This window comes from Musca autumnalis, unplaced genomic scaffold (assembly GCF_047663935.1).
Source record: "Musca autumnalis isolate F117 unplaced genomic scaffold, ASM4766393v1 scaffold_1, whole genome shotgun sequence".
Classification (NCBI taxonomy): Eukaryota; Metazoa; Arthropoda; class Insecta; order Diptera; family Muscidae; genus Musca; species Musca autumnalis.
Genome location: NW_027411644.1, coordinates 61,826,038 through 61,838,092, shown reverse-complemented (window position 1 = coordinate 61,838,092; position 12,055 = coordinate 61,826,038). Strand labels below are relative to the sequence as shown.

The window sequence follows — 12,055 nt, the reverse complement described above, 5'->3', positions numbered from 1 at the left end:
GAGACCCCTTTAAGAAGCCTTTTATCTATGCAAGACACCTTTAGAGGGACTTCCATCATTCTGAGGTCTTCCATCTATGAACACCCCTATAGAAAATCTTCAATCTGTGAAATACCCCTTCATGAGGCCTTTTATCAATGGAAGACCCCTTAAGGAGGCCTTTATCCATGGAAAACACCTTTAGGAGATCTTTAATGCACCTACGACCTCTTTAGAAGACCCCTATCCATTGAAGAGCCCTTATGGAGGCCTTTGTTCTTTTAAAAGATCCGCATTTAATTTCTTCTCTTCTTTCCACCCAACAGGTTTTCACATTGGACATCAACAAACAGCTAATGGAATACAATGTGGAGTATAATGTGCTGCAGGAAGAAATAACCTCTACAAATCATCATTTGGAAATGCTGAATCAAGAAAAGTCAAGGAATCAACATTTGGAGCAACAATTACAGGTAAACTATGGCCAAAAGAAAATATTTCTCTCTCTCTCCACACTTTACTAATTTTCTTCCTTCTTCTCCGCCACAGTTTGCCCAATCCTCAATAGTGCAATTGGAGAAGACACGCTCCTCACAGCAATCGCAAATAACAAATCTACAATCCCAAGTTCAATCCCTGGAATTGACCATACAAACGTTGGGACGTTATGTTAGCCATTTGGCTGAACGTAACATAGATTTGGAAATACCGCAAGAAGTGCGACGGGTACTCCAACAATTGGATGATTTGGAAAAGCAAAGGCGACGCCCCCTGTTTACAGAACGAAAAATTGGTAAATCTGTCTCCGTGAACAGTCATTTGGGGTTTCCACTCAAAGTCCTAGAAGAGTTGAACGAAAAAGAAGAACATGGTTCGCCCCAAAAAACCAAGAAGACACCTTATTTTGAGAACACCTATGAACAGTTGAGGCAACAAAAGAGGGTGGGCGGTGCTGGATCCAATGCCGCCGATACAACAATATCACCCACACGCCAGATATCACCACCCTACATACAACAGCCGCAATCACCTGAATTGACCCAACCCCAAAGACCCTCAGCTAGCCAGCAACAACGACCAAATCGTCTATACAATGATAAAGGTCCCAATCTCCAAGAAATGCAATCACGTTTGGATGAATTAAAATTACCCGAACATGTTGATCGTTATATGGCTCAAATTAAAAGTCCCCTCGAGGTGGATAGTGGTGTTGGCACCCCTCTTAGCCCGCCCAGCACCAGCAGTAACAGCAGCCAGAGTAGTTCCTTAAGTACGGGCAGTATTTTCAGTCGCATGGGCTACAAAAATACCCCAGCTGTATTTTCTCCAAATGCTAGTCGCCAACTTTTTGGCGTGGCCACTAATGAGTTGGCCGGTGGTAATGCTTCTGCTTCACCTGCAAAAGCAGCAGCCGTGCCACCAGCTGAAGAAGCCAAACTACCGGAGGTGAATAAAACCGAAGCAATGCATCCCCTGAGTATGGTGGGTGAGGTAAATGTGCGATTTAATGGTACAACACAATTGAAATCTATACGTCCCATACATCATTTCAAGAGTCCGGTGGTGACGGCGACGCCATCAGCTAAGACCACCACCACCACCAGCAATAATAATCAATTGGCTCAAAATGTTAGCGGGGCTGGTACAAGCTAACGGTTTTGATTTATAACAAAATTTTTGCGTAGCTTCTACTGAAGACTGGACGACGATGGACTGTTTTGTTGTTCCAGATAGGAAATTACACACACACACCCAAACACAAATAGAGGAAATGTTAGTAAAAAATATTAAGTCCCTCAAATTAAAACCGAAAAAAATCATATTTTGAGAAAATTATAAAACAGCAAAGAGATGTATCAGAACGTCGTAATGTCAGAAAACCAAAGTCCAACCTGAGCTTAATGTTAAAGCAAATTATCCCTTTATAATGAATAGCTTGAATTTGATATAAGAACAAAAACAAAACAAACAAAAAATAACAACAAATGAAATTGAACAAAGATTCATATCCCCATCAAAGGAGGAAGAGAGAGAAAGAGAGTAGATATAATGGGGTTTTAGAGATTGAGAGGCAGTGGAAGGCCTCACTAATACTTTAGGAATTGATTTAAATGTGTCCGCCGGTGTGTTCGACTGGCTGGTGCGTACGATAACTCTTGAACGTAGTGGTCCCCATAGAAGACCTAAACAGGTCTCTGTTGTCTATTGAAGACCTTTAGATGCCTTCTGTTGTCTATTTTTATTTTTTTATTTTCCAATTTCTTTTATTTATTTTTCAAAAATCGTTATAAATAGTTAATACAATTACAATTTTATTTCGTAAAGTAAATAAAGAAATTATTCAGCATGGTTGTATTTAAAACCGTCAGCTGGAGAATTGAGTAATTTATTTGTATATATAAAAATAGTTTTTTTTTTTTTTTTTGATCAGTTAATAATTAAATTCATTTATTAGCATATTTCGGTATTTAAGAGCTTCTTTCAAGAATCTGCATAAACTAATCCAACAAAAATCTTCACCACCATTTAGGATTGAAATAATTTCATCAAATAACATTTCAGTTTTGTTAAAATGTCTAGATCGTATACTTGTTAATATGGGGCACCGCCCTAGAAAATGCACGAATGTTTCCGCTTCTCCCATGTTGCACATGGAGCACCTCTGCTCATTCGTAGTCCTGTACCTATTGTGATTTAGCCAAAACAGGTCACCTCTAGCCTTCATTATGAGCGTGATATATTCTTGACTGTAATTCTTGCTGCAATAGATGGGTCCGATGCTAAAGTCTAGGAACTTGAATAATCTATATTCACTCTGATTAGCTTTTTGAATGTGTAAGTTGTAAGTCCTGTTCTTCATTTCCTGCAGCAGTTTTTTGCTTGCATCTGTCCAATATTTCTTACTTGTGTTGACATTTCTGTTGCATACATTATGCTCGTCCAATCTTAGCATGTAATCTTTGTACCAAGAAATGTTTTTGTTGCGTAGTTGTAGTGCAAGAATGTGTGGCAGTCTATGACCTTCAAGATCAAATAAAACTTTAGATAGGTAATTTAAGTGAAGCGAATACGTATATATAAATCCCGGTTCGTATGCCGTCTCCAGTGCGATTATGTAATTCGGGGTGCTTTCTGGTAGTCTTAATATTCTTTTTATGTAATAACGATACAGTTTGTCGACTTCTTCAAAATATGCGCCTCCCCATACCTGTGCTCCATAACTATAAATGGATCGACAAACTGATAGAAACAGTTTGCATTTTGCGGTTAAGTGTATTGATGGGTTGGCGATAAAAGTTTTCCAAGTCGAGTTTAATGCCATTTTTGCCGCCTCTTCTTTTTTGATAAGATGCTTGCTAAAGGATAGTTTTGGGGTTAATACAATTCCTAGGTATTTGTACTCATTGACAATTCGCAACGTTTCTCCTTTATATGTCCATTTTTCGTTTACCGCAAGTTTACCTCCTCTTCTAAACACCATAATTTCAGATTTCGCTTGATTCACTTCCATTCCCCATCTTTCGCAATATGTTTCCAATTTTAAGATCATTTTTTGCAGTGTATTGGGATTATCGGCCATTATGACTATGTCATCCGCGTACATGAGTAGTCGGATGTTTTTCTTTTCAATATAAAGTCCTCCCTCTAAGTGTTCATGAAGGTCGTTAAGGTATATTGCAAATAAAATGGGCGATAAAAGACAACCTTGTTTTACTCCAGTTACGGTATCAAAGTAATCAGACAGCTGGTTTCCTGACCACACTGCAGACTTGGTATTCTTGTATATCTCATCTACGAAGGTTATGATTTTAGCAGACAAACCTATCTCATGAAGTTTGTAAATTAGTAGGTCTCTAGGAATTCTGTCAAATGCTGCCTTGAAATCTACAAAGAAGGCGTATACTTTTTTGTTTTCATTAAACTTCAAATTTACTATAGCCGTTATATTAAATATGTTGTCGACAGTTGAGTATCCTTTACGGAACCCGGCCTGGTATTCATTTAATATCTGGTATCTATCTATCCAACTCACTATTCTTCTATTTATCATACCAATCATGAGTTTTCCAATACAGTTCATGAAGGTTATACCTCTATAATTGTTTACATCCGTGATATCGCCCTTTTTATGTATTGGAAATATTATTCCTGTACGAAAAGTTTCGTAATCATCGAGACCGTTTAAGATCCTTGTAAAAGTTTCACATAGGCGTTCTAAGAATAGATCAGGTGCATGAATGAAAAACTCGTATGGGATTTGGTCGTCCCCTGGCGCCTTATTAGTTTTTAAAGTTCTGAGTTGCGCTTTAATTTCCTCGATTGTGAAATTTCCGTCTAATAATGTGTCTGTAATGTTGGAGCGCGCATACAAAATCGAGGCTGTGTTAATTGTTGGGTTCAGAAGACAATTGAAGTATATTTGTAATACATCCGCAGATAAACAGCAACTAACTTTTCCATTTGACTCTCTAATTTCTTTAGCGAGACTCCACCAGGCCTTACTATCCGACGTATTGTCTAATTTTTCCTCCAAGCTCTTGTAATAATCCGCTTTTTTGATTTTACATACGTTTACATATGCTTTTCTCTGCTCAGTGTATGCCTTTCTGTCGTTTATGTTCCCGGATTTTCTGTACTTGTTGAGCAACCTCATCGTCTTGCTCCTACTCTTCAAACATGCTCTATCAAACCATTTATTTTTGAATCTAACACTTTTGGGCATCATTTGTTTTGGATATGACTCATATATTGCTCCCGTTAGGTCTTTGATGAATGGAATTACTGGCAATGACTCTGTCTTACAATTCAAAGCATGTTGATAAGAGCTTTTGTGTTCATTTTTCCAAGTTAATTTTGGTAAAGGATAAGGTTTTTCAGGCATCTTAGTTTTTTCACATGGTATTGAAATCATTATTATAATAGGAAAATGGTCTGACCATATTTGATCATCTACTTGGAATGTTTTCAAAACATCAAGGATTTCAGGAGACACGGAACATAAGTCAATTACGGAACTACCGTTTTTATTGGCAAATGTAAACTGTCCTTCCTCATCGCCTTTGACTCGTCCGTTCAAAATTACAAGACCATTGTTACCGCAGAATTCTATATATTTTTTGCCGTTGGAGTTAATTATTTTATCTTTCGATGTACGCATGTTAAAGCAGTTTTTTGCCATTTCTATGGGAAGCTCTTGTTGCTCTCCAATACGTGCATTATGGTCGCCAATAATTATTTTACTACATTGATTATATTCAACTCCACATTTCAGGCATTCAAAATCTTCATCCCAAGTTGCTCCTCTTAAATATACCGGTACTATTTCGAATTGAAATGAATTTAGCTCGCATTTGATCACTAATTGGCTTCCTCTATTGATAATTTTGTGCTGGAATCCATCGCTCTCTAGACTGTTCTTCACTCCGAATAACTGCCCACCTATGCCCCTTCCTCTAGCATTGTTTCTAGTAGCCGCAACCCAAAATATTTTAAAATTTTTGAATTGTTTGGAATAAATTTCTTGCTTGGTTTCTTCAACGTGCGTTTCCAAAAGTAAAAAAATATCGAAGTTATCTAAATATTCAAAGAAACGATGGTGAAGATTTTTATTTCCTAGACCATGAACATTATAGGATATAATATTTAAATCAAAAGTTCCATTTACTATAGTATCTTCAATGTTTAATTTATCTTTAGTTATATTTTTCGTTTTTAAATTATTTTCTTTAATTGTATTAGTTCCTTTTAATAGTTTTTTGAATTTAAATGTGATACTAAGATATCGTAGTTTAAGTTTAAATTTTTAACATCATCGCCGAAAATACTTATTAGAACTTCTGTACCGCAACTTTCGCCGCAAACCAATTTGTTTGTAGAGTTCCAATGTAATGTTCTTCCATCGGTTACCAGTTGTTCCCCTCTCACGGCAATTCTTTTATCCTTTTTGATCTTATTTAGTTCCTTTTTAAGTAACAGCATTACCTTCTTCCGTTGCAATCTTATACCACTCAGATCACGTTCTATGAATATTGATGTTCCAGTCAGTAATTTCGTACTTTTGATAACTTCTGCTACTGTTTTTGCTGATTTGAGTTCTACCAAAACTGTAACTTTTTCGTTGGTCTCGTGCAGTTTCTTAATATTTTCTATTTCAGTTTCAATATTCATTTTTAAGTTGAAGCGAAAAAGTTTGTTGACAGCCCCATGCAACGACTTTTCTCTTGGTAAACCTCTTATGATTAATTTACATCTTCCTAATTGATCTTCCAATCGCTGCAATCGTTTTTGTTCTTCATCTCTTTCCGCTCGCAATGTTCTTAATTCAGCCCTAAGTTCTTCGTTCTCGGTTGATAATCTTTCAATGTCGTTTTTGACAACATCGATGTTGTTTTTGATATCATGAATATCGTCCTTTGTTGGCAGATTTTCTAATTTCTGATCCAACAGCTTCGACATACACGCATTCATCAGACTCATTAATTCCATTGTGGACATATTCCCTACCATTGTGGAATTGTCGGGAGACGTTTCCATCAATTTGCGTTTCGCATTTTGCTCAGTAAGTCCCACTGTGCTGGTACTGCTGAATGGTGAATTAACCGGGGAAACTGACATACTTTATGGCTTTATTCAAAAATTTATGGCTATTGTGAATTAGCAAATTCACAAACCTACGTTTATACTAGCACTTAGATGATGTTTTATTTTATTTGCTTAAATTTCGGAGTATACTTTCAGGCTCACCAATTCTTCTTCTTCTTCTTTTATTGACGTACCTTGGAATGTTGGCTAAACTTTAGATTGTGGCAACTATGTAAAAAACCATTATTCGACAGACAAGGTAAACACAGCTGTTGTTATTCAGCGATTTTCTTAACTCTTTTATCTTTTTGAGTTGAATCAAAACAAAATACTTTCCAGTGGTTATTTTTGCCAAAATTGTGTTTTAAAATTGTTTATTTTTAAAGTGTGCAGTGTTAAAACGATTGTTTTTCAACATTCACCGGTGGCCGAACACGTAATCTTTTAATTTTTCTAAAAAACGCTTGGAATCAAGGTAGAATGTTGGTGTTTACACGAAAATATTTGGAGCCTCGAATTAGTGCGACCTTCCCGGTAAGAATTTTACTCAAATGTTGTCTATAGAAGAACACAAGAGGTCTATTCTTGTTGTATTGAAGACCTCATAAGGTCTTCTGTTGTCTTAAGATGACCCCAAGAGGTCTGATGTTGTCCATTGATGACCTCAGGAGATCTTCTGTTGTCTATAGATGACCACAGAGGTCTTCTGTTGTCTATTGGAGACCTTAAAAGTCTTCTGTATCTATAGATGGCCTCAAAAAGACTTCTGTTGTCTATAGATGACCACAAGAGGTCTTCTGTTGTGTATATACCTAAAAAGGTTTTCTATTGTCTACTAAATATGTCAAGAGGTCTTCTGTTGTCTCAAGATGATCTCAAGAGGTCTGATGTTGTCCATAGATGACCCATATTGTTCAAACTTTGTAAAGCCCAATATTTTTCCAAATTTAGTTTAAGTTCAAGGATGGAACACATCGGCCAACCTTTTGTTATATAAAGGTAAATACTGATTTCAGGTAATAATTGTTCGACAAACCTCTCTGAAGGGATATGTGAGACTTTTCTCATATCAATGTGCGCATCCCGATTCATATTAGGTATCTTATATCAGGTATTCGAAGGTTTTAGACACATATTCCAACCGAAAAATCTGAAATTCAGGTTTTCATATCCTCCACCATGTTATATTTGTCATTCCATTTTCAACACCTTGAAGTATTCGTCTGAGATCACACGATCAGCATACAGTTTTAAGTCGATTTAAAGACAACCGTCCGTCTGTTGAAATTAAGATAGATATCTCAATATTTACGTTTGTAGCAGTCCTAAGATGTTTGATATTGAAAATGGGTAATATAGGCCCTCTTTTTTGTGTAGACTCCCATTGGGGGTACCATCCGATTTAAGCTTTTTGGAAGATTTTAGTTACATTTTCCCACTGACTTGATTGTTAATTGGAGTTTTGTGTTCCCAAAAGGTAGAAAATTTCCCTACAAAAACTATCCACATAGGTCCAGGCTTTGGCATAGCCGTCGTCCTATAACCGAACCTCCCCATTTTATGTATTTCGAGGATTTTTGTCACATTATCGTACCGAAATTTCTGTGATTTGTTATCAGAGGGTAGAACAACTCAATTCAGAATATTTTAAATAACGTTCAAACTTTGTAGGGGCTCCGAAACATGTTTCCGCCCATTGTGAGTTATTTTAAAGGGGTTTTCAAATCTTTCCCACTGACGTGGCTGCAATTTGGTATTTCGAATTCTCAATGGTCAGAAAATATCCAAGCAGAAAATGATTAATAAAGGTCCATGGTTTGGTACTTACCCCCCATGACGGTACCTCCCGATTTTAGGTATTTTGAAGGTTTTACACACATCGTCAAAATGGTATGGCTGTAATTTGGCATTTCGGATTCTCAATGGTTACACAACTTCTAGGCTGAAAATGATCGACATATTTCTATGATATAGGTACATGACGGTACCTTCCGATTTTAGATATTTTGGAAGGTTTGACAACTATTCATACAAATGCAATGGCTGTAATTTGGTATTTCGGATTCTCAATGGTCAGAGAACATTCAAGCAGAATATGATCAATAAAGGTCCATGTTTTGGTACATACCCCCCATGACGGTACCACCCGATTTTAGGCATTTTGAAGGTTTTAAACACATCGTCAAAATAGAGTGGCTATAATTTGGCATTTCGGGTTCTCAATGGTTACACAACTTCCAGGCTGAAAATGGTCGACATAGTTCCATGATATAGGTCCATGACGGTACCTTCCGATTTTACATATTTTGAAGATTTTACACATATTCCTGCAAATACAATGGCTGTAATTTGATATTTCGGATTCTCAATGATTAGACAGCTTCGACGCAGAGTATGATCAAAACGGGTCCTTGACGGTATCTCTCGATTTTAAATATTTTGAAGGTGTAAACACGTCGTCCAGATGGAATAGCTGTAATGGCTGAGATCTCATTGGTATTCAACATTGTTTAAAATAAAGTGTCATTCATCATATAACATATTCTAACTCCTCCTGCGAAGAAGTCTTGACATGGCGGATGACCTTAGTACCGTCATAAACGAAAGGTAAATAATTACACCCTCAGCCACTAGGCTAAAGAGGGTATATGCACATTGATACAATTAACCAAAAAGGAAAAGGTCAAAGTCGGGCGAGACGACTACATAATGCCCTACACCACCACCAAGATATCAATACAATTAATACAATTCCACGGCCGCCGATACTAAGCATCAGCTAGACTGGGAGTAAACTTCGACCAGGACCCTCAAATACCTCAATAATTATGTGTTTGTATCTGGGATTGGCTGCTCCGAGCTCGTTTGGTTCGTGGCGGAATAGAGAAGAACCACGGGCCATGAATCGATTCTGTTTGCCAGATCCGCTTCTAACACATGGTGAAATGTAATGGATGTAGGGAATGGGTGGACTTCAAAGGTTGTTATGGCGTTAGACGCCTCCAGGACTGTTGCTAGAGTAGTGTCTAAATCTCCATGTCATCCTTGTTGTCATACGAGACACACCCACAGTCCCCCCAACAACAACAAAAAATGCAGCACTAACACCACATGTTTGTTGTTCAGCGCCTGCAATTCTATTGCAACGGTCTCCGCAACGAAGTCAGCGAAATTGTAAATTTTATGAATGGAAAGAACATAATTTTAGCCGTGCTGATGTATGGTTCCGAAGCCTGGGTACTTGCGCAAGCAGATAAGGCAGTGTTTGGCGTGTTTGAGAGAAAAATTCTTCGAAAGATCTACGGACCAATCTGCGTTGACGGTGAATATCGACGTCGTATGAACCACGAGCTGTATCAGCTATACAACGACATCAGTATAGATAAACATATCGAGATGCAGCGATTGTGCTGGCTAGGCCATATAATAAGAATGAGCGATGATGAACCCGCTAAAAAGGCGTATAAATTCGAGCCACATGGCGGTGCACGCAGAATTGGCAGGCCAAAGAATAGATGGCGCAAACAAGTGGATGAAGAGATGACAAGGCGCGGTATTCCAGAAAGCGAAGCACTAAACAGAGAGAATTGGAAATCTTTTCTTAGTTCGGTCTATGAAACAAATGTTCTGTAATGGGCCAGCTAAGTAAGTAAGTACAGGAAACAAAGCTAACCTCCACCTGTAGCTTGCAACGTTGCGAAGAGATTGTACAAGTAGCGGAGGAGAAGGAGGACTTGCCTTCGTTATATACCAGTCTGTCCAGTACAGATCTATCTCACTTTAGCTCGACTCTAGTGTCCGTACATAGAATGTGGGGGGAGGGAGAGGGTAGCAGTAAAGTTTTGGACGAGGTAGAGGTGCTTATGATTGACATTAGTTCGCTATTGGAGGGCAATAACCGTCTGGTACTAGGAGACTTCAATGCTCATCATGAACTTTGGCATTCTGCATTTCCGCATTTTGCACGGTGAAGAAAAACCTTTCTACGAGAATAAAAGGTGATTTCCACATTTCACCATATATCACCGTTGTGACACACGGTCTGATAAATGACGTGGCCTGGCAACCCGGCATTTTCCTTAACTCAGACGACCTCCCTGTCATCGTCTCCGTTAACAGACCACCCAATAACTTACTTACTTACTTTTTTGAACCATGGGAAAGCTGATTGGTGAGGGTTCAGATCATTTACCAATTATCGATTCAGAGAGCTCCCAATTCTCTAAGATTCTCGGGAAGCTGAGAGAACTTTCCGGGACATCATCACAGCTGTAGCCGCTCGCCACATACCTGCTGGTCGAATACCCGAAATCAGACCAAATTTCCCAGTAGAGGTAATGGAATTAGCAATTGACCGTGATGAGCATCGTCGTACGAACCCTAAAGACCCAAGAGTTATAGAAGTTAAGGCCTCGACACATAAGAAGCATGGCATTCTTGCTTAAGTCATATCTGGTAAATGACGAAAGACCAAGTTCGACTTAATTTAAATGTGATTCTGAAATCTTTTTATTAGGTCGAACTTGGTATTTAGTCTTTTATCAGATATGACTTAAGCAAGAATGCCATGCTTCTATGTGTCGAGGCCCTTACTCTTGAAGTCAACAGACTAATAGGCGAGCTAAAGCGCAAAAAATTGGCTAGACCACCTGAAGCAATGAAACATTGGAAGATGATAAATGAAATGTTGGACAAGGGTTAAATCACTCTCGAATCCGGGAAAGAAGGACGATAGAACGGCTGTTACTTTCAACGGTGTCACACTGACATATTCGTAGAGGTGAGCATGTTCATATTGCACACTGATAGTGATAAGGCGAAAAGAAGTGCGCTACACCATATAAGAGCCCTCGCAGCCAAGGAAATATCACCATAATGTTGCAGACATCATCCGAAACGCGAAATCATGCAAAGACCACGCATAATGTAAAATGTACAGTACGCCATATACACACATATCAGTCAAGGACAGAACCGGAACAGGGCATGCGACTGTACCGTCAAGGTGGCTTTTGACCTATCAAAGGCCTTTGTCAACCATACCAAGCTGTTTGATATAGAGAAGACTTCCCTCCAGCCTTTTCTGAAAGGTTGGACAGTCAACTAGTGTAGAACTTCAATAATTCGTAATACAAGGGACCGGCCATTTCCTACGAATTATCTAGGATTTCGAATTAGCGGGGTTAAAATGCGAAGGAAAAGGCTTAAAGGGACCGGCAGTTTGTTACGAATTATCGAGGATTACGAATTATCGATGTATATCTAGATACTACTGTATATGCCAGTTGTTTGTGGATTTCAAAAAGACCCGTAGAGTCTAACAGGAAGTTCCCCGAGGCGGGGTTATAACTCCTGAACTGTATAACCTCCACCTTTTAGAAATTCCTCACCCTCCAAAGATTGTAATAGCTTAGCATCGGTCCCTATCGTCGATGACACATATGATAGGTTAAATATCTACATAGCTGACTTAGTGCAGTTCATCCATCTGAGG

General features: G+C 38.4%; 1 protein-coding gene across 44 annotated transcripts in view; it reads left to right on the top strand.

The window, feature by feature from the left end:
• The window catches only part of plx (PTB_TBC1D1_like and TBC domain-containing protein plx), a 126,152-nt gene extending 123,768 nt beyond the window's left edge, over nt 1-2,384 (top strand). For all 44 annotated transcript variants that reach the window (XM_073977383.1, XM_073977324.1, XM_073977394.1 and 41 more), the window contains 2 exons: nt 306-452; nt 529-2,384. In XM_073977383.1, the coding sequence (XP_073833484.1) occupies nt 306-452; nt 529-1,632 (1,251 nt within the window). In that variant the 3' untranslated portion in view covers nt 1,633-2,384. The remainder of the gene's footprint in view (nt 1-305; nt 453-528) is intronic.
• The last annotated feature ends 9,671 nt before the right edge of the window (nt 2,385-12,055 follow it).